The following is a 22,638-nucleotide window of genomic DNA, read 5'->3' on the forward strand; positions in this document are numbered from 1 at the left end:
GACTGAGTTGCACTTTTCTCACCAAAGTACGTTCATCTCTAAGAGACAGAACGCGTCTTCTTCCTGAGGGGTATGACGGCTGCGTGATCCCATGGTGTTTATACTTGTGTACTATTGTTTGTACAGATGAATGTGGTACCTTCAGGCATTTGGAATTTACTCCCAAGGATGAACCAGACTTGTGGAGGTCTACCATTTTTTTTCTGAGGTCTTGGCTAATTTCTTTTGATTTTCCCGTGATGTCAAGCAAAGAGGCGCTGAATTTGAAGGTAGGCCTTGAAATACATCCACAGGTACAGTATACCTCCAATTCACTCAAATGATGTCAATTAGCCTATCAGAAGCTTCTAAAGCCATGACATCATTTTCTGGAATGTTCCAAGCTGTTTAAAGGCACAGTCAACTTAGTGTATGTAAACATCTGACCCACTGGAATTGTGATACAGTTATAAGTGAAATACTCTTTGTGTAAACAATTGTTGGAACAATTATTTGTGTCATGCACAAAGTAGATGTCCTAACCGACATGCCAAAACTATAGTTTGTTAACAATACATTTGTGGAGTGGTTGAAAAGCAAGTTTTAATAATCCAACCTACGTGTATTTAAACTTTCGACTTCAACTGTATATAGCTGACAATAACAATGCTTAGTCATGGTTGGTTCAACCCCTCCCATGAAGACCAAGGAGCATAATAAGCCACTCTGGGTTCATCCTGTCGTTATCTGCACGGGGCTATCTTAACTTAGTTTCCCAGTTGCAAGGATGATTGAGACAATGAGGGATTTTTCTACTCCTAAGCTATCTCTAGTAAAACGTATTCTTGTCTATGTAATGCAGTCTTTAATTAATTTGTCAGCTCAAGCCATCTCTAGTGACAATATGCCCAGATTAGCTGCAGGGAACATCAGTGGAGACCATATAAACACAGACACTAGTAGGACAGAAATGTCTTACTATCAATTAAATATTTATTGTTAACCATTAATATCAAATTGATCAGGTAAATCCATATTTTTCCTCTTACACCTTCTAGAAGGTCCTCCCATCTCCACAGAGGAAGTCTGGAGCTCTGTCAGTGACCATCGGGATCTTGGTCACCTCCCTGACCAAGGCCCTTATCTTAGTTTGGCCAGGCGGCCAGCTCTAGGAAGAGTCTTGGTGGTTCCAAACTTCTTCCATTTAAGAAAGATGGAGGCCACTGTGTTTTTGGGAACCTTCAGAGCTGTAGACATTTTTTGGTACCCTTCCCCAGACCTTGACACAATCCTGTCTCGGAGTTCTATGGATAATTCCTTCGACCTCATGGCTTGGTTTTTACTCTGACATGCACTGTCAACTGTGAGACCTTATATAGAACAAGGTTGTGCCTTTCCAAATCATGTCCAATCAATTGAATTTACCACAGGTGGACCCCAATCAAGTTGTACAAACATCTCAAGGATGATCAATGGAAAAAGGATGCACCTGAGCTCAATTTCAAGTCTCATAGCAAAGGTTCTGAATATTATGTAAATAAGGTATTTCTGTTTTCTATTTTTAATACATTTGAAAAAAATGTCTAAAAACCATTTTTCACTTTGTCAAAATGTGGAAAAAGTCAAGGGATCTGAATACTTTCCGAATGCACTGTATGACTTGTAACTGAGAACGAAACACACAGGAGGGATGATAACAAGCTATTTTTATTGACTGCTGCATGCAGTGTTCACACCCAATGTGCCATTGTTCACACATAGGGTAGGCCTACTAGTTACAATATGTAAACATTTCACAAGAAATTCATATTGTATGGTTGCTTGTGAATGTCTCGTTTCCTCCATTCCTCCAAAGCTGATCACTCCATTGTATCCTTGGACTAAAAGAAACATTTAGGGAACAATAATTAGAAATGAATCACGTTAATCTAATTTCTAATCTCAGCCATATTTGTTGAATGGCAACAAAATGACCTATTATTAAACGGTTGATCGTACCTTGCCGCCAATTTCACGGCTCTTGGCTCTCATCTTGCTGACCTGTGACTCAGCGATGTCGGCACGCTCTTGAGCTTCCTCCAGCTCATGCTGCACCTTCCTGTACCTGGACAGGTGAGTGTTTGACTGCTCTTCCTGTAAGACAAACCAACTGGTCAAATGTAACATATACTATACTGTAAGCCTTATTATAAGACATTATAAAGTCTCAAACCTGCTTACAAGTTAAGTTATGGAGCGTTATATCCGCAGGCCATAGGTAAAGTGAAGTAAATGTTACCAAAGTAAATCTAGAATTCATCGCTGAAACTATGCCGTTTTATGGTATTTCTACGATAATACGAATTCAATTTACTTACAGCCTCCTCAGACTGTCTCTTGTAGGCTTTCACTTTCAGCTGCAGCTTGTCCACCAGATCCTGGAGCCTGTTCGCATTCTTCTTATCCTCCTCAGTCTGTATAAATTAAAGGACGATTATGGCTTCGGGGTCAAGATGACTCTTTACAGAGTACTTCTCATCAGATGTTGAAAGTACCTGGTAGCTGAGCTCCTTGACTCTCCTCTCGTATTTGCGAACACCTTTAATAGCATCAGCTGAACGTCTCTGTTCAGCATCAACTTCACACTCCAATTCACGGACCTTGAATGAAATCATTTGATTATAACCAAGTTATTACAGTGTATTTCCTTTGTCATCGGTGGAGTCATTAGTAGTCAGTGTGAATGTTTTCATTAAGATGACGTAGTTAGAGTTTACCCTAGCCTCCAGTTTCTGGAGTTGCTTCTTTCCGCCCTTCATGGCCAGATTCTCAGCCTCATCCAGACGGTGCTGCAGGTCCTTCACTGTGACCTCCAGGTTCTTCTTCATCCTCTCCAGGTGAGAGCTGGTGTCCTGCTCCTTCTTCAGCTCCTCAGCCATCATGGCAGCCTGCCACCATGGCATTTCATGTAGAAATGGATAGAGATGTTACTTATCGGCAAGTACATTTTGCTGTAAGAGTTTAGATTTATATTATATGCTATAAGGACTCACATCAGTAATAGCCTTCTTGGCCTTCTCGTCTGCATTTCTTGCTTCCTGGACAGTGTCTTCCATTTCACCTTGGATCTGAGTAAGGTCAACTTCCAGCTTCTTCTTGGTGTTTATAAGGCTGGTATTCTGAGAGTGCAGCAGTCCAACACGCTCACTGGCATCAACCAGCTCCTGTTCGGCTACTTTGCGGCCTCTCTCTGTCTGCTCCAGGGCAGCCCTCAGTTCTTCAATCTCAGCCATCATCAAGTTATTCCTACGCTCCACTATGGCTACTTGCTCCTTCATGTCATCTGAGGCGCGGACAGCATCATCAAGGTGCAATTGGGCATCCTGAGGTCAAAGGAAGAAAACTCAATGATATCATATTTGTTTCACAGCCTTCCCGAGTCAAGTAGATGTTTAAAATCCATACCTTGAGTGCTCCCTGGATGTTCCTCAGCTGTTTTTGGCTTTCAGCAGCCTGGCGGTTGGCATGGCTCAACTGAATCTCCATCTCATTGAGGTCTCCCTCCATCTTCTTTTTGATTCTCAGGGCATCATTCCTGCTCCTGATCTCAGTGTCCAGAGTGCTCTGCATGGAGTCCATCATCCTCTGGCTGTTCCTCTTGATCTGCTCTGTCTCCTCATCCTTCTCTGCCAGCTTCCTGTCAACTTCACTTTTAACCTGGGTTAGCTCTAGCTGAACATGGAGAATCTTGGATTCCTCATGCTCCAGCGTAGCCTTAAAATGTATCAAAATCGCAATTAAGTTATAGATGAGTAATAGACAACAGAATATATTGTACCTACTTCCCCTTCCCCTTTTTAAAAGGGGCATCTTATCTGTATTTTCTTTTACCTCTGCTTCCTCCAGGGCCGTCTGAAATTCAGACTTCTCAAGCTCCACTGTCTTCTTTCCCTTCTCCAGCTCATGGATGGTCTTTCCAGACTCTCCAATATGTTCAGTCAGGTCAGCGATTTCCTCTTTGAGAAACATGGAAATAGTGGTTATTACACAAGGTGGTCAATTAGATTGCTTAAAGACTATTTACTCTAATTGGAATATTTAAAGAAAATGTTAAACTGCATGTATTGTTTTATTGCATGTAGACATTAAAGTGTTTCCAGATTTCTATGAAATTTGACCTATAATTAATTACACCATGAGTGAAATAGATTTCCTTTCAATTTGTTTTAATTAAGTATGTTAAATGACAGCTTATCTGGGTTAGAATGATGTGGGCGTACCCCAATAACAGAATGTTGTGGACATATACCGGTCATTAAACATATTAATGTGAGTTGACCGCTGATTGGCCAGCTTATGGGATGTTCACTGGACAGTTACTTTAAGTTTGATTCAGAATGTTTGGAACATACGTTGCAGGTTCTTGTTCTCCCTCTTCAGTGTCTCCAGGTGGTCCATACATTCTTCATAGGAGTTCTTCATCTTGAACAGCTCGGTGCTGAGAGAGCGGGCCTCTTTCAGAGACCCCTCTAGCTCTGCCTGGCCCTCCTCATACTTCTGCTTCCACTCTGCCAGAACCTGGAAGTGTCATTAACAGGTTCATGAATAAATTAGTGACTGAATAGGTGGATTTCATTCATTTTTCCTTGCCATCTTGTCTTTCATGGTACCTTGTCAAAGTTCCTCTGCTTCTTGTCAAGTTGGGCAGCTGAAGCATTAGCTCTCTCCACATCAATCATGAGATCCTCCACTTCACCCAGCAGTCTCTGCTTGGTCTTTTCCAGAGAAGCACACTTGGAGTTTGTTGCCTCAATTGTCTCTTGTGCGTCTTGCAGACGCTGTGCAAGCTTTTTCCTGTAAAGGTATAGAAACATGTTTGTTTTTCTCTGATGTTTGCCATTGTATGTATTTTGGTCATTATGAACATGTTCAATGTCTTTAATTACTTGGCATCCTCAAGCTCCTCAGTGCGCTGAATGGCATCAGTCTCATATTTTGTTCTCCACTGAGCCACCTCGCCGTTGGCTTTGGACAATCCACGCTGCAGCTCAGCTTTGGCCTCCTGCTCCTCTTCATACTGCTCCCTGAGCAGGTCACAGTCATGGCGGGCTGATTGAACAGAATGGGCCAAGGCATTCTTGGACTTTCGGTTGATTTGTAGAGAAAGAAACCTTTCTTTAGAATTTGTTCAAAATGATTTGTACACATTTGATGTATTTCTTTGCAAACCTATTAAGTGATTTATCCTACTTTCACTTCTTCCTCGATGTGCCTCTTGAGTTCCTCAACCTGCTGTGTGAAAGCTTGCTTGCCCCTGGTCAACTGGGAAACCAGAGCTTCTTTTTCCTCCAGCTGACGCCCGTATTCACCTGATTGAAGATACAATGTAGGAAATATGTTTCTAGCAGATATATTGATGATGTTTGTTTGGGTAAGTAGTGTTTCTTTGCACACTAACCATTCTCTGTCAGCAGTCTTGCCCTTAGCACACCTATGTCATTCAATTGGCGCACATGTTCATCATTCTTGGATTTGAGCTCACTCATTTGATCCTCAAGAGAGCGGCACATTTTCTCATAGTTTCCCTGAAACAAGTACAGTTTTAGAGTTATTTGATCATGACTTGTTTTTTGACTTCAATATAAACCTGTTGTTTTTACCTTTGATTTGGAAACAGACTCCAGGTTGCTGGAGAGGTCATCAATCTCCATTTTGAATTCACTCTTCTCCTTCTCCAGCTTCTGCTTGACACGCTGGAGGTTGTCTATTTGTTCTCCCAGTTCTGCCACAGTGTCGGCCTGCTTCCTACGGAGTGCAGCAGCCGTGGCCTCATGCTGCAGGGTGGACTCTTCAAGATCGCGACGCAGCTTCTGGAACTCAGCCTCACGCTTCTTGCTCATCTCAATCTGGACAGATGTTGCACCTCCAGCTTCTTCAAGCCTCTCACTGATCTCCTCAAGTTCCCTGGAGAGATCAGACCTCTGCTTCTCAACCTTGGCCCGAGCAGCACGTTCAGCCTCAATCTCCTCCTCCAGCTCCTCAACCCGAGCCTGAAATACATGGTCGTATATATTCAAGCCTTGCAAAGCCAACTTGAAAATATTAATTCTTATAGATTTGAATCACTTTAGTTAAGTTCTACATCTTGAATCAACCTGGAGCTCCTTGATCTTCTTCTGGAGCTGAAGACCAAGTGTCTGTTCATCCTCAACCTTGTTAAGAAACTGGCTTAACTCAAAGTCCTTCCTATGTACAGTTGAACACAAGAACAGGGAATGGAGATGAAGTTGAAGTAATTTTGGTAAAATATACGAGCTTGCTTTATTATTGGTCAGCAACTTACTTCTTAATCTTCTCCTCTGACTGTTGCCTGTCATTTTCCAGATCCATTACGGATTCCTGGGACAGTTTCAGATCTCCTTCAAGCTTCCTTTTGGCTCTCTCAAGGTCCATGCGGACTTTCTTCTCTTGCTCCAGAGATCCTTCCAGCTGTTTTACCAGAGAGAAGGCATTATTGTACTGTGGTTCCATCTACATGTGTATACGGATAATGTACTACTAGTTATAACCTCTTTTTACTCCCTCAATTCAGTTGGTTTTTTGCTCACATCATCCACTTGCTGTTCAAGCTTGGTCTTGGCTTTGGTCAGAGTGTTGACTTTGTCTTCCTCAGCCTGGAGATCATCAAGGACTTGCTGATGCGCCTCTTGGAGGGCTTTCTTCTCCTTGGTCAACTTGACAATGGTTTCATCTTGGGAGGCCATCTCCTCCACTAGGTTTTTAACCTAAGTAGAATCATGTAATGCTTCATTAACATGGTTGCCTGTATCTATAGAGATGCACAAATGTTGTATTGAAAAATAGATAACCTTGTTTTCGGTGGCATGTTTCTCCTTCTCTACTTTGGCCAAGGTGAGCTCCAAGTCATCAATGTCTTTCTTTAGCTCAGAGCACTCGTCCTCCAGTTTCCTTTTCTTGGCAGTCACCTCAGCATTGAGCTCCTCCTCATCCTCCAGCCTTTCAGTTGTCTCTTTGAGTTTGGCTTCAAGCTGGATCTTACTCTTAATGAGTCCCTCACACCTTTCCTCGGCATCATTGAGGCTCTCACCTTCCTAGAGTTATGATTATATGATATTTTATTATTTGTTCCACAATTATACTCTCAAATATAAACAAGGGTTGATGCGCATTGTACTAATCCACTCCTTCAGTTGCAGATGCTACTTACAGATGCTACTTGTAACGCCAAGGCATTTCTTTCATTCAGTATAGCAACCATCTTCTCTTCAAGCTCTTTCTTCTTGGACAATGCCTTTGTCAGATCCTCCTTTGTTTTTTCAAAGGTCTCCTTCATTTGGGCCATCTCCTTCTCAGTTTCAGCACTCTTTAGAAGAGGCTTGATCTTGAAGTACAGCTTCATCCATGGCCAGGTTTTGACGTTCATGAAGGAGCGGATGTTGTATTGAATGGCGAAAGTAGACTCTCTGTCAAAATCCAAACAAATAAAAATATAGTTGGATCAAGTCAATTATAAACGCAACAACTGTGTAAACCAATGAGGATGGATAGACACTTCTTTCCAGCAAAGCCTTTACCTCCTCTCGATCATCTTCATATACTCCCTCCTCATGAGGAAACCTCTGCACAGGGCCTGAGTCATGGTCACCAGAGAAGCCAGTTTCTCATCTCGCATCTCTTCTAGAGTACCCAACAGACCAGCTTTGAAGAACACCTGCAATTTAGTGTTTATTAGAAAAGTATTCTAAACTCAGAGGTTCAAAGAGCATTTCAACACCTTTTAAAGGAGTAATCTCGGAAACCCAGAACTAAAATATGATGTAACTGTGTCATATGCTTGATTAGCTTCTGGGGGAAGATGTATATGAGAAGAGATACTAATGAGAGAAACAGTCTCCACCTCCCTAAATGGAAACTCAGCCAAAGCCCCCCCCTCCCCCATTAAGAAAACGTTCCACTTGAAATCATTGGTTCATATTATTGCTTCAAATCTCTGCCCCCACTTTAAGCACCACCTTCACCCAATCCTGACACGTCCAAATAACCAGTGATGGAAAACTAAAGTACCGGAAGTACCGTTGCTCGTTAGTAGTCGGATGCCACAGTCTTTTGACAGACGTTAACATTACAATACCATTTATGTTATGTAGTCTGTCAACCAGAGATTAGTAAGAGGAACAATGTTTTACCTTGGTGTGCCCAAACTTGTACTGAGTGTGGTCCACATCAATGGACCCCAAGAGCTTCTCTGAAGCCTTCTTGTTGTCCATGAACTGTCCCTCAGGGATGACTTTGGCATTCAATACTTTGTATCTGAAAGAAGAGATAGTTCAACTTCATCGATCAATACCACGCAGTATTCACACAGCGGTGTTGGATGCCACAATATCTGCAACCACTGACGATGGCTGACTTTTCAAGAGTACTTTGTAATTACCTCTGCTTGAAGTCACCATACTGGATTCTGCTGGGGAAGCCCTTTCTGCAGATTCTTATACCTTCCAGTACACCATTACACCTCAGCTGGTGGATGACCAGGAAGTTTTCCATCAGACCTTGTAGACAAATGTAATGTTTTACTCGTTTATTTTCATAAAACTTAAAAACAAGGTTCTTCTTCACAGGGTTAAAAACAATTTCCAGATGTTTAGCACTTACCTGGTGTCTTTGATTCATTGGGAATCAAACATCGCACAAAGTGCGGATGAGTGCTCCTCAAGTTGGTCATCAGCTTGCCCAAGTTTTCCTGAAAGTTGAAACATATTTAAACCAACAATAAACATTTCCCTTGCAAACTCCAAACTCAATTGTTGAATCTCAAACATTTTGAACAAAAGCTATTTCAGATCCGCGCACACCTTAAACATATTATGTATGATATGAATACAATTATAATATTTCCCCTCTCCCATCATAAAGGAAAATCCTCTCAATTTTTGATTAACACACACCCTGAACAGAGCAGACACTGTCTGGAAGGAGCCACCCTTCTTCTTGGCGCCACCCTTCTTGCTTGCAGCCTCTATTTGTATATTCAAAAAATACATTCCAGCATTACAGGGATGCAAAATGTGTTAGTATTTACTGAATGTGCTAATGCCATAACTAGGCTTTATGTAAATATTTTCAAAAAATCTGTGTGAACAGTGAACACTACCATCGGCTGCTGGAGTTACATAGAGATAAGCCAGCAGTTTGACTGTAGACTTCTGGTAGAGTTGCACAACAGAGTCGTTCAGGGGGTCCTTGTTCTTGTCCAGCCAGCCTGTGATACTGTATTCTACAATACCAGCATAGTGCACAAGGGCAAAGTGGGCTTCCTTCCCTGCCTCCTTTCCTTTGGTAGGCTTTGGCTTTTGGAAGGCGGCAGTTTTGCCAAGATGCTGTTCATTCAGCTTGGTCTTGAAGGTAGTGTCAGAAGCTTTGGGGAACATGCACTCCTCTTCAAGGATGGAGAAGATGCCCATTGGCTGTTGAGAACAGAATGATTTTAATAGAGACCAGGCTTTTTTACAGTAAAGTATTGATTTAAGAAATTGTTATTATGCGTACCTTCTCAATAAGCTCAATGCAGGCAGCCAAGTCCATACCAAAGTCAATGAACGCCCATTCAATTCCCTCTTTCTTGTACTCCTCTTGTTCCAGTACGAACATGTGGTGGTTGAAAAACTGTTGCAGTTTCTCATTGGTGAAGTTGATGCAAAGCTGCTCCAAGCTGTTGTACTGAAGAAAATAAAATATTTAGGGTAGTGCATTAAGTCAGCTAGTTAGTGTAAATTGGAAGGAAAAGCGATTTGATTACCACTCACATCAAAGATCTCAAATCCAGCGATGTCCAGCACACCAATGAAGAATTGTCTGGCCTGCTTTGTGTCTAACATCTCATTGATACGGACGACCATCCACAAGAACATTTTCTCATAGACTGATTTACAGAGGGCCATAACCGAGTTGCCAACCTGTGGTACAGTCTGCCCTTTGGTCACCATCTCATTCCCGACCTTCACTCTGGGGTAGCACAGAGCTTTGAGCAAGTCAGCGGAGTTCAGGCCCATGAGGTAGGAGATTTTATCAGCCACTAAGATGGAAGGTAAAATGGTATTCTTTTTTTTATACAAAGATCATACTTTTTTACAAAGATCAGATATTTCAATCACCAGGTTGAGTAAATATTGATTTGATTTCATGCATGTAATGTACACCAGTTTGACAACGCCAGAGATTCCTGATTTTACCTTCTGTGCCATCAGGCTCGGCCTGCTCCTCACGCTGCTTCTGCTTGAACTTCATTGCCCCATGATGCATCACAGAACCAGTCAGCTTGAAGATGCCAATCTTCTCATCAGCAGTGAAGCCCAAAATGTCAATGGCCTCCTGTGATTTAAAGTAGAGGTGGGCTATGTTTACACAAAATGGACTTCCTTGAAAAGCAAGTTGATTTCCCTCTTATCCTGGAAGAACACTACACATCACTTCTTTCGAGTACACTTCCAGAAAGAAAGACACGATTCTGTGCAACATCAATCAAAATACTATCAAAATAGGATTCATTATGCTAAGAACAAACAATTATGGCATGAAATAACATGTGTCATTTTGACTTGCGTCAGTGGCAATGAACTCGTCCACATCACAGATACTCTTGACGGTGATTTCACCCTGACTGAGCATGGGATAGTCGTAGGGGTTGGTGGTGATCAGAAGAGCATCTGGAATATAAACACATGTTTAACAGTGACGTTATTAACCTGTTCAACTCTGATACTCTTTGGTGGCATTTTCTAAATGACACATAATATTGTATACTACCCTCATACAGTACATTTTGGTTACAAAACCATAAGTCTTAAGAACTGTGGGATTCTGATAAAGGTGTCAGAAACAATGTGACTATTACAGAGCCCAATATATATTTTGTCCAATGTTGGGGACTAAACATTTTTTTAAATATAGGTTTGACATAAAATATGTCACCAATTACTGTTCCAAAAGGATATTTTTTATATTTAATTTTGATTTAAAAAGTCAGATCTTTTACCTAATGTTGTCACTTGAAACATGCTCAAATTTCCATAGGAACACAGACATTTAAAAAAACGCGGGGCAAAGTAATCTTTCGTCTCACAGGAATCCTTTTTCGTCTTAGAGGAATGATATACTGTCACGTCCTGACCATATAAAACCTGTATTTTCTATGGTAGAGTAGGTCAGGGTGTGACTAGGGTTTTTTGTTCTAGTTTATATTTTCTATGTGGGGTTCTAGGTTTGATATTCTATGTTGGTGATTTGTATGATTCCCAATTAGAGGTAGCTGGTTACCTTTGTCTCTAATTGGGGATCATAATTAAGTAGCATTTTTCCCACCTGTGGTTTATGGGATATTGTTTATGTTTAGTTGCCTGTTAGCACTGAATTGTCGTCACGGTTAGTTTATTCTTTATTGTTTTGTATTTGTTTAAGTTGAACTTTTTTCATTAAAATATGTGGAACTCTACGTATGCTGCGCCTTGGTCCACTCCTTATAACGATCTTACCATATACATAATTTATGAGGAGAAAGCTGAAGTGTCTATCTATCCAGTGTGTAAATATACCCCCTGTCTGATTCCCAGTTCGTCCACTAGATGGGAGCAAGAAATTATATGACGTATCTTGGCCACTGTTTGGTTTGGGTAGTGAGTCACAGTGCCAAAATGGCTGAACAGATTTTCAAGCCTGACATCTTACAATGACCCAAGAAATCAGGCCTTTGAAGTGATACTTAAAAAATAATCAAGACACAGACAGGTGAGAAAACTTCAAACTTATTTTCCCAATCACTTTTCCTATTATAAATGAGTGAACTAGATCAACGGTCAGTGGTGGAACAAGTATACTCAGACTTATGTCATACTCATGTCATACTTGAGTAAAATAATAGAAAATGACTCAAGTAAAAGTGACCCAGTAAAATACTAATTGAGTAAAAGTCTAAAAGTATTTGGCTATAAATATACTTAAGTATCAAAAGTATAAATCATCTCAAATTCCTTATCTTAAGCAAATATTTTGACTTTATGGATAGCCAGGGGCACACTCCAACACTCAGACATATTATACAAGCAACAAATTTGTGTTTTGTGAGTCCGTTTGTCCGCCAGATCAGTGGCAATAGAGATTACCAAGGATGTTCTCTTTATTAGTGCGTGAATTGCACAATTTTCCTGTCTTGCTAAGCATAAAAAATGTAACGAGTACTTTTGGGTGTCATGAAAAATGTATGGAGTAAAATGTACATAATCGTCTTTGGGACTGTCGTGAAGTAAAAGTAAATAGTTTTTACTTAAGTACTTTACACCACTGTCAAGGGTGCATGTGGAGGATGCATACAAGGTAATGTGGATGGAGAAGGAAATGTATTGCTTTGCAATGACCATCAGGGTGTAACCTATTTGGGGGTAACCCCCAAACTCACCAGACCCAGTACAGGGACCAGAACAACTTCTCAGAGTTTAACAGGCTTTTATGTAGCCCTATTGGCATTATGAATCCCATGTCATATTTCATATTTCTCTCACCCAGCAATTGTGGCTGGTGTCCAGTCATGAGCTGATAGAAGATGTGGTAGCTTCTCTCAGCAGACAGCTGGAACGTCACTCTAGACTTCTCCAGCAGATCTGTAGTTCAAGTACAGCATGGTTAAGAGTGTGTTGTATAACATACATTTTTTTTAGATGTAAATAAAAAGTATGAAAAAAATGAAGATACTTACAAGTTTCAATATCGGCTGAAGCCAGCTTTCCGGTAGTTCCGAAATGGATTCTGATGAATTTACCCTGAACAGTCGAGACATTGTAAGTAGTTCTTCAAGTTTTTAACAGGCAGCAAGTAATGTGAAGCGCCATTTTAACATTACTTACAAAACGGGAGGAGTTGTCATTCCTCACAGTCTTGGCATTACCATAAGCCTCCAGCAGAGGGTTAGCTGCAATGATTTGATCCTCCAGCGAGCCCTAGAGATGACATGATACAGCAAACTTTATAAATGAAGAGTTTCATTCCAAAATGCTATACAATATATACATTTTCAGAAACATTGGTAAATTCGCTTTTATTGTTTAAAGAAATGATTATAGATCTAATCATGGCATGGGGTTGTTCAATGATATGTATTTGTGTAAAATCCATCACTTGGGCATCCCGGGTGGCGCAGCGTTCATGTCTGACATTGAAAAACCCCATGCCATGGCGTCACTACAGACTCGGGTTCGATCCCAGGCTGTGTCACAACCGGCCATGCCCGGGACTCCCGTAGGGCAGCCCACAATTTGCCCAGCTTCGTCCGGGTTAGGGGAGGGTTTTGGCCAGAGGGGCTTTACTTGGCTCATCACGCTCTAGCGTCTCCTTGTGGCGGGCCTGGCACCTGCAGGATGACTTTGGTCGTCAGTTTCCTCCGACACATTGGTACAGCTGGCTTCCGGGTTAAGCAGGCGGGTGTTAAGAAGCGCGGTTTAGCGGATCATGTTTTGGAGGACAAATGACTCGACCTTCGCCTCGGCGATGAGACAAGATCGTAATTGGGTCGCAATTGGATATCACGAAATTGGGGAGAAAAAGGGGGGTAAAATACAATAAAATAATAAATAAAAATCATTTGATGGTTTCATTTCATAGAGACAAATAGGTTTTTTCTTTGCTAAATGCTCTAAATCCACCTCACTCTTAGAGAAATAAGTAGTACTGCTAGGTTTTACATAGTCAAATGTAACAAATAACTAGACTTTATTTAAGGTGCCACCAACCTCCTGTGCCCTAGACCCTAGAACGCAATTGTGTAGATCTGAGATGCTATAAGCGACATGGTGAAACCTGGTCTATGAGAGCGCAAAATGACGCGATTACCATATGGATTACTCCTGTCAAAATGCGTAGGGTTTTGTGATCCATTTTGGATTGGGCCATGGCCTTTGAAACTGATGGGCGTTGTGGAGAGCCGTAAGTGTACAAAGCTCCCCACTGGAGCCAGGGGTTTAATCCCTGCATCCACCCTTCCCACTACATCTCCCACCTGCCTGTATGCCACTTTCGTTTCAGATACCAACACTAAATAAAGTGTCAAAATATCCTTAAAATATATATTTTTTTAATGAATAAGGAAGCGCACTACTTTTCAGTTTTCTGCATTTGTACTGAAACAAATATAGACCTAAACAATATTATTTATTTTCTGAATAATACATTTAAATATAGCAAATTTGGTCATCAGTACCCACACAAAAAAAATAACAATAGCATGATGCCTCTGCCTAAAATCAACATACTTTAATCTTGACAAACTGTATTTGCACAGTATATACAATAATGTGTCTCACCTTTATTTTCCCAGAAGCAGCAGCTGCTGCTTGTTCCTTCTTGCCTCCAGCCACTGCGATTGTCGCAAAGTACTGGATGACACGTTTGGTGTTCACAGTCTTTCCTGCACCGGATTCTCCGCTACGGGGAGGAAACACTCAAAATAAACACTTTACACAGTTGTTTTCTGTTCAAAATGACTGAAGACTAAAGACTCAATGAAGTTGATACGGTCATTAGGCTGCACAGACACAGGTGCTTACGTAATGAGGATTGACTGGTTTTCACGATCTGCAAGAGAGAAAAATATCAAAGATTAGCCTATGTTGATGAGACAATAAAGAGGCCTTCTCTGTTTCAGTTCATTTAAATTGCACCAGTAAGTGAGCATACCAGTGAGCATGTGCTGATAGGCATTATCAGAGATGGAGAAGATGTGGGGTGGGGCTTCAATTCTCTTTTTGCCTCTGTAAGCATTCACAACCGACTGGTCGTACACAGGGAGCCACTTGTAGGGGTTCACAGTGACGCAGAACAGCCCAGAGTAGGTCTGTAATAGAAGGGAATAATGTTTGTTAACATTTCAACTCTCCATTGATTCATGTCTTGACCGCTAGATTATCTTTCATTTAAGCTCACGTAGATCATCCATGCTGCGTAACGCTCTTTGAGGTTATACAACACCGTGGCCTCATTGAGGTGGGTCATCATGGCCATGTCCTCAATTTTATCGTACTTTGGAGGGTTCATGGGGTGGATATCATCCTCTTTTACAGTGATGGTCTGTGCCAAAAAAATACACATAAAAGAGATGAATTATTAATCTAAAATGTTACTTACCTTATGTGTACTAATCCATTTTTATTAGAGTGCTGAGATGGAGATACATTATATCACTTACTTTGTTACACAGTGTTTTGACAGTGGCTTTGCCACCCTCTCTACTCTGGAGAACCCCTTTGAGGTACATCTCTTTGGGATCAACCACAAAGAAAGCTGATTTGGCATCAAAGGGAGCGGCCTGGGCCGTGATCCTCTCCCTTTCCGGCTTGCGGAGGTAGATGGCCGCCGCGCCAAAGCACTGCATCTCTGAGTCCCCCATGGTGGCTCTTTACTGATAGAATGTAATGCATTGTTGTTAACAAAGACTCAGACACCTACAAAATATAAACAATGGAGAAATACGACTTTAGATTTTTGACTTGATGATAGGTTACGTCAGTTGTACTAAGCTCATGGGGCATAAAGTTATAGGCTATTCGCAGAGAACCACTGGGTTGGTGGCACCTTCATTTGGGAGGATGGGCTTGTGGTAATGACTGGAGAGGAATTGTGGAATGGTATCAAATACATCAAAAAGCTGTGTTTCCATGTGTTTGATGCCATTTTATTCGCTCCGTTCCGGTCGTTATTATGAGCCGTCCTCCCTTCAGCAGCCTCCTGTGGTGGGTACATTAGTTGAAATGATCATTGAACAAGATGTTACAGATGATGCCTTTAGAGGAGTTGGAATCTTCCTCATTATTAACGTCTTAACGGACTTGAAATCATTTGCCACTTTATTAAATGGAACACTAGTCACTTTAATAATGTTTACATATCTTGCATTACTCATCTCATATGTATATGCTGTATTCTAAACTATTCTACTGTATTTTAGTAGATGCCGCTCTGACATTGCTCGTCCAAATATTTATACATTCTTAATTCCATTCCTTTACTTAGATTTGTATATATTGGGTATATGTTGTGAGGTTGTTAGATATTACTTGTTAGATATTGCTGCACTGTCGGAACTAGAAGCACAAGCATTTCGCTACACCCGCAATAACATCTGCTAAACACGTGTATATGACCAATAAAATTGGATTTGATTTGAACTGCAGATACACAAACTGAAGGTAACTGAAGGTACACAAAACAATTATTAAATTGTAATGACAGGACCTTAGCCAAATTAGTAACTAATAATTAACATTCTTGGTACTGTATATGTGATAACACAAAAATGTAACATTTTACAACTACATGTAATGCTTGCAAAGTAAATTGTTTTTACCTTGTTAGACACCAACAGTGCAGGTAGGTCTCTGGCAGCCGTTGAACAGAATACCTAAAAAGACAAAACATTTCTTTAGTATTTTACAGCTTCCTCTACATTTTAAAATGTATAATATTAAATCAGATAATGCAATATAGAGAGATTCTAATAATTAAGATATTAAGATTATAATCAAATAAATAATCGGAACGTTTCATTTAAATGTGCTTGTTATCTATGAGCGAAGCAAGACTAAACTGAGGTAGCATCTGTGCTGGAGCATGACTTACCTTAGCTGGGTCCCTGTCTGTCCCGATAGGAGTGGTGTCGCTTCTTATATAGAGGGACGAGTGCCCTCAGGAGATTACTACTTGATCTCATTGGCCATGTATTTTGGCTTTGTTTGGCAGTAACCTCTAGACTGCTAGTTGACGTGTGACTGCTTCATGAAATATCCCATGATTCATCTCACATATAACCATGGGCGTCAGTGGCTGTCATTGTTTTGAATGATTTATTTAATTGGTGTTGACATTAAATATTGTAGCATATAGAGTATATATATAAATCTTATTTTATATGTTTTTACAAGATATGTAAACGTGTGCTTTGTGGTGTGCAGTAAAAACATTGACTCAATCTATGATGACATCTCTACAAAATCTCAAATGAGGTGTGAAAGGTTTTTTGTCAAGCATTTTTAACACTCAGGCTTTGTTTCAAGTGGCGCACAGAACATACTCGACTCAAGGTTAGGTCAATCTCTGGTTCTTACTCTTTCCTTTTTAAACGTTCACTGGCACAACAGAATATCCTCATTTAGCCGTGACATCTTGAAATGTCATTGGTATACGGTTGCAGTAGCCTTGCAAGTCCTAAATTGTTATAAAGAAATAAAATGGGTAAAATGCCAATGAGCTTGAAGTAAAGTAAGGTGGAGGGTTCCAAGAGATTATTGTTCCACACAACAGGGCCAACAGCTGTGGTCATACCAGCTCATCACATGAAGGAGGATGAGACAACCATCCCAATACGAACCCTTCTTAAGTCATTGAGTGTTTAATCTCGTTGCGTTTCTGCTCCCTCGAGATTGAAAGGTTCTCCCTTTGCGAGTAAAGTCACATTGCACATTACGTGTTTGTTTTATTTTTGTAGGTGTTAAATCTTCTACCAAAGAGTTTTACTTTGAGACGGGGCCAGTTGTTTTTCCACTTGGCACACACTGGTTGAATCAACGTTCTTTCCACGTCATTTCAATGAAATTACGTTGAACCAACATGGAATAGATGTTGAATTGACGTCTGTACCCAGTGGGTTGTAGCAGACACTAATATTGTACTGTTGAAAATGTATCCTGTGTCTTGACAATAGATATTACAAGTAAACACAGTGGAGTACCATTATTATGCTAAGAACACACAGCTCAGAACATTAAGCTAAAATGAGATCTCAATCTGAAGATGTACTGTAGAGATTGACAGTTGTCTAAGAAAGCAACAGGGTGACCTTCCTCCCACAGTTTTGCCAAGAATGTGCCATGCCGTCGCCAAGGGATCTAATACGGCACGATTTAAAACCAAGAGAGGGCTGCCAGAAGGATACAGTTTTTTTTTCCATTGGAAAGGTGATCTGAACAGTGGATAGGAGGGTTAAGAAATTCTCAAGTGGTTACCCACAGGATATAATGGTCTCCTGTATTCAAGTAGAAATGTGATACTTGATATCTCCTTTGAAACACTCATTTTTTATTAGGACATATTCCATATGGCTGTGTACCGCCAAATTTCACATGTTTCACATGTTTAGAAGGCTTATTGTGTTTTCAGGGACCTTGCCGTGCTACTGTCAAATTCGACCACTTGAGCTTCCTTGCTTGCCAAGCAGCAGCAACTGTGCACAGGGCAGCAGACCACAGTGTCAAGTAAGTAACAACAATAGCATTTTGTTAAATTATTTAGGGTTTTGTTAATCAATGTGTTATTGCTTTGAATGAGCTTATTATACCTGCTTATTGTAATGTGCAATTTGAAAGTTTGAAATACAGTTGAAGTCGAAAGTTTACATACACCTTAGCCAAATACATTTAAACTCAGTTTTTCACAATACAGACTGTTTAGCCCAGGTTAAGCTCTGGGCTAAACAGAGACAGAACTACACAGAAATACGCCTTGATCACACCGGTAGCGTCATTTCACAAAATATCACACACCATCATCTGGATATGTGTGGTGGAAAAGTTCAACATTCACCTTCTGCTACCATTTCTGTCAAGCTGTCTTCTTACACAGTTTGACGCATACGTTCAATAAATCCAGTGTATTACACCACAGAACACACTGCAACTGCCTCTGCAATGCAATTCTGTTGAAGTCTGAAGTTTTCATACACCTTAGCCAAAAACACGAGTTTAAAATGTATTTCACAGTTCCTGACATTTAATCCTAGTAAATATTCCCTGTCTTAGGTCAATTAGGATCACCACTTTACTTTAAGAATGTGAAATGTCAGAATAATAGTGGAGGGAATGATTTATTTAATCTCATTCCCAGTGGGTCAGAAGTTTACATACACAAATTGTTTAACTTGGGTCAAATGTTTCGGGTAGCCTTCCACAAGCTTCCCACAGTAAGTTGGGTGAATTTTGACAGAGCTGGTGTAACTGAGTCAGGTTTGTAGGCCTCCTTGCTCGCACACCCTTTTTCAGTTCTTCCAACAAATTTTCTATCGGATTGAGGTCAGGGCTTTGTGATGGCCACTCCGATACCTTGACTTTGTTGTCCTTAAGCCATTTCGCCACAACTTTGGAAGTATGCTTGGGGTCATTGTCCATTTGGAAGACCCATTTGCGACCAAGCTTTAACTTCCCGACTGATGTCTTGAGATGTTGCTTCAATATATCCACTTAATTTTCCTCCCTCATGATGCCATTTATTTTGTGCAGTTCACCAGTCCCTCCTGCAGCAAAGCACCCCCACAACATGATGCTGCCACCCCCCTGCTTCACGGTTAGGATGATGTTCTTTGGCTTGCAAGCCTCCCCCTTTTTCTTCCAAACATGGTCATTATGGCCAAACAGTTCTATTTTTGTTTCATCAGACCAGAGGACATTTCTCCAAAAAATATGATCTTTGTCCCCATGTGCAGTTGAAAACCATAGTCTGGCTTTTTTATGGCGGTTTTGGAACATTGGCTTCTTCCTTGCTGAGCGGCCTTTCAGGTTATGTCGATATAGGACTCGTTTTACTGTGGATATAGATACTTTTGTACCTGTTTCCTCCAGCATCTTCACAAGGTCCTTTGCTGTTGTTTTGGGATTGATTTGCACTTTTTGAACCAAAGTACATTCATCTCTAGGAGACAGAACGCGTCTCCTTCCTGAGCGGTATGACGGCTTCGTGGTCCCATGGTGTTTATACCTGTGTACTATTGTTTGTACAGATGAACGTGGTACCATTAGGCATTTGGAAATTGCTCCCAAGGATGAACCAGACTTGTGGAGGTCTACATTTTGGCCTTGGCTGATTTCTTTTGATTTTCCCATGATGTCAAGCAAAGAGGCACTGAGTTTGAAGGTAGGCCTTGAAATACATCCACAGGTACACCTCCAATTGACTCAAATGATGTCAATTAGCCTATCAGTAGCTTCTAAAGCCATGACATCATTTTCTGGAATGTTCCAAGCTGTTTAAAGGCACAGTTAACTGAGTGTATGTAAACTTCTGACCCACTGGAATTGTGATACAGTGAATTATAAGTGAAATAATCTGTGTGTAAACAATTGTTGGATAAATGACTTGTGTCATGCGCAAAGTGGATGTCCTAACCAACTTGCCAAAACTATAGTTTGTTAACAAGACATTTGTGGAGTGGTTGAAAAACTAGTTTTAATGACCCCAACCTAAGTGTATGTAAACTTCCGACTTCAACTGTATACATGAGTCCAGGGATGACTTAATTTATAGATACTTACAAACAAATCCACCTGTGCAGGATGCTCCAACTCTACCTACCTCCTTCAGGTCAAGATATCTGTCGCGTCTCCTCCACTGTGACAGTACTTTTATTGTTCAACTGCTTCCTTACAACTATATGATGTTGATTAGGTCAGGCATATGAAGAGATGTTCCCCAAATCAAATGGCAAAAGGAGTCGATCCCATTCCTTGACTGTCTCTAGCGCACGGCGAGTCTTTCCCACAGGCCAGTCCGCATGAACATTTCGAAGAGCTGGTGATATCCCCTTGATTTTGAATGGTTTCCCTGTTAGTGGATGGTTGAAGTTGTGGCCTTCTATGACTAATTTACCGTACATAGTTGCTTTCCATCCAGATACTTGATTTTTAATGTTGCACTTCGCTACATCATTTTAAAAAAAACTTTTAAATGAATTGATTCATTGATTCTTGAAGAATTTAACTTATTAATGCTTCATGAGCTTAGGTCAACTGTCTAAAAATGTAATTGTAAACAAACACTGCATATCGTCAAAACATGGCTAATCATTGGCAAATGGGTTGAACTGATTGGCCAAAAGTGTTGACCTGGTTGAAAAAAGATCAGAATTGGACTGCATGTGTAAACACAGCCTTAACTGTTGACACAAAAAGGTGGTGGGGTGGCCACTTTGTTATTGTTTGAACTGCAGATTGCCCCTTGAAAGAAGTTTGACATTGGTTTGTATGACTGAGTCCACAGGAAACTTGTTTTAATTATGGCAGCGTGTATTGTATTGTAAGTCCACAAATCAACCACTGCATGGTGCTCCAGATCTACCTGACTCCTTGAGCTTCAGTCTCTCGTCTGCTCCGCTGGAACCCTACAGCCATTCAGAAATGCCTAAAAATGGGAACTCGTTCAAGACAAATATATTGATTTCCACACCAGCAGGTCATGTCTTTCATCAAGTAGTTCATTTGATTTCTTCAAGAACAAATGAGCACTTCAAGCAGATTTTTTTTAAACCCCAGACCAGGTTTCTGTGTGCACCTGATATTTCCAAAAGGAACAACTAGGTAAAGGATGAAAACATTACGTTGTCATTCTATCTTAAAGCTGAAATTTGCATTAGGTGAAAAAGCGCAGCACTCGTCGCCCAGCGCATGTGTTATTGTTTTTGTTTTGTTGACGAAACGGAGGAGAGGAGCACTCAGTATCGTGGTAAGAAAATCATTGTAGTACATACTATGCTGTTATACCGCACGTGCAATGATGTCCGAGGGATAAAAACAGTGTTCGTTGTTTGAAGTAACTTCTTTGTCGTTGTTATATTGCAAATGGACGTGACAGTTCCATAAAATACGGATTCCAGCTTTATAAGATATTTGTGGAGAGACTTTTCAGAGGGAGATCATTCTCAAGCACAGAGATGAACTGTAATCGAAGATGCCATTGTCGGCTGCTTTGTGTGTTTGATGACAAGCACCTAGGTATTTCTAGGTGCTAAATTCCAGAAAATGTCAGCTTCATCCATCACTGGCATACTGTAAGCATCTATCCTGTACTGTCCTTGCTATATGAATTCTCAACCCCTTTTACATGACCACTATCGTAATGTTATAGGTGACAATTCCTGTCTGCCGTGCACTGTTTTCTATGTGAAATGTAGGAAATTGAAAGAGAGAGATGCTGTTTATAAACAGGGCAAGGTGACCGGGGACAATAGTTTTTGTTAAACAGTTCAAATATGACTTATGCAGATTGATCAAGATGGCGAAACACAAGTATAGAGACAAAGTGGAGGATCAACTCAGCAGGTCTGGATTACAAAAAGAAAGCCAGCCACATCACGGTCACCAGATGAGCTGACCCGCCCGAGGAGAGCCCCAGATGACAACGTGGGCTACACACTCAGTCTCCACTGAGGACGTATGGAAGCCAGTCAAACGTGTTAACCCTCGCAAGTCTGCCAGCCCAGATGGCATCTCTAGCCTTGCCCTTAGAGCATGTGCAGACCAGCTGACTGTTGTGTTCTCTGACATTTTCAATCGCTCCCTAGCTCAGGCCTCTATACCCACCTGCATCAAGATGTCCACTATCATCCCTTTGCCCAAGAAAGGGAAAGTAACTGAACTGAATGAATACTGACCATCATTATGAAGTGCTCCGAGAGGCCAGTCAAAGACCACACCACCTCCTCCCTCCCCAACACACTCAATGGTCTCCAATTCGCCTACCGCACTGACAGGTCAATGGACGACAAAATCTCCATTGCACTGCCAAGAGGGACAGACAAGAGGAATGCATATGTGAGAATGCTGTTCATCGACAACAGCTCGGCCTTCAATACCATGG

At 40.9% G+C, this 22,638-nt stretch overlaps 1 protein-coding gene across 2 annotated transcripts; it reads right to left on the bottom strand.

The window, feature by feature from the left end:
• Positions 1-1,668: 1,668 nt before the first annotated feature.
• Positions 1,669-16,663, bottom strand: LOC124003212 (myosin heavy chain, fast skeletal muscle). 2 transcript variants are annotated; one of them, XM_046311292.1, is made up of 39 exons: positions 16,639-16,663; positions 16,367-16,420; positions 15,209-15,421; positions 14,947-15,090; positions 14,701-14,857; positions 14,571-14,598; positions 14,328-14,448; positions 12,876-12,968; positions 12,728-12,791; positions 12,534-12,632; positions 10,582-10,685; positions 10,212-10,350; positions 9,786-10,054; positions 9,529-9,699; positions 9,134-9,446; positions 8,928-8,998; positions 8,635-8,722; positions 8,414-8,531; positions 8,166-8,289; positions 7,554-7,690; positions 7,187-7,442; positions 6,828-7,070; positions 6,567-6,743; positions 6,302-6,447; positions 6,114-6,204; positions 5,619-6,008; positions 5,417-5,543; positions 5,209-5,327; positions 4,905-5,101; positions 4,629-4,812; positions 4,371-4,536; positions 3,850-3,974; positions 3,424-3,732; positions 3,012-3,341; positions 2,736-2,906; positions 2,514-2,618; positions 2,337-2,432; positions 1,978-2,112; positions 1,669-1,859 (listed from the first exon to the last, which is right to left on the bottom strand). In XM_046311292.1, the coding sequence occupies exons 3-39, from the start codon at positions 15,407-15,409 to the stop codon at positions 1,839-1,841; spliced, it is 5,829 nt and encodes a 1,942-aa protein (XP_046167248.1). In that variant the 5' UTR covers positions 15,410-15,421; positions 16,367-16,420; positions 16,639-16,663; the 3' UTR covers positions 1,669-1,838. The 2 variants fall into 2 exon arrangements, with proteins under 2 accessions (XP_046167248.1, XP_046167249.1); XM_046311293.1 differs by lacking the exon at positions 16,639-16,663 and having other exon boundaries at positions 15,209-15,416; positions 16,367-16,397.
• Between the last annotated feature and the right edge of the window lie 5,975 nt (positions 16,664-22,638).

Source organism: Oncorhynchus gorbuscha, linkage group LG18 (genome assembly GCF_021184085.1).
Source record: "Oncorhynchus gorbuscha isolate QuinsamMale2020 ecotype Even-year linkage group LG18, OgorEven_v1.0, whole genome shotgun sequence".
Lineage (NCBI taxonomy): Eukaryota > Metazoa > Chordata > Actinopteri > Salmoniformes > Salmonidae > Oncorhynchus > Oncorhynchus gorbuscha.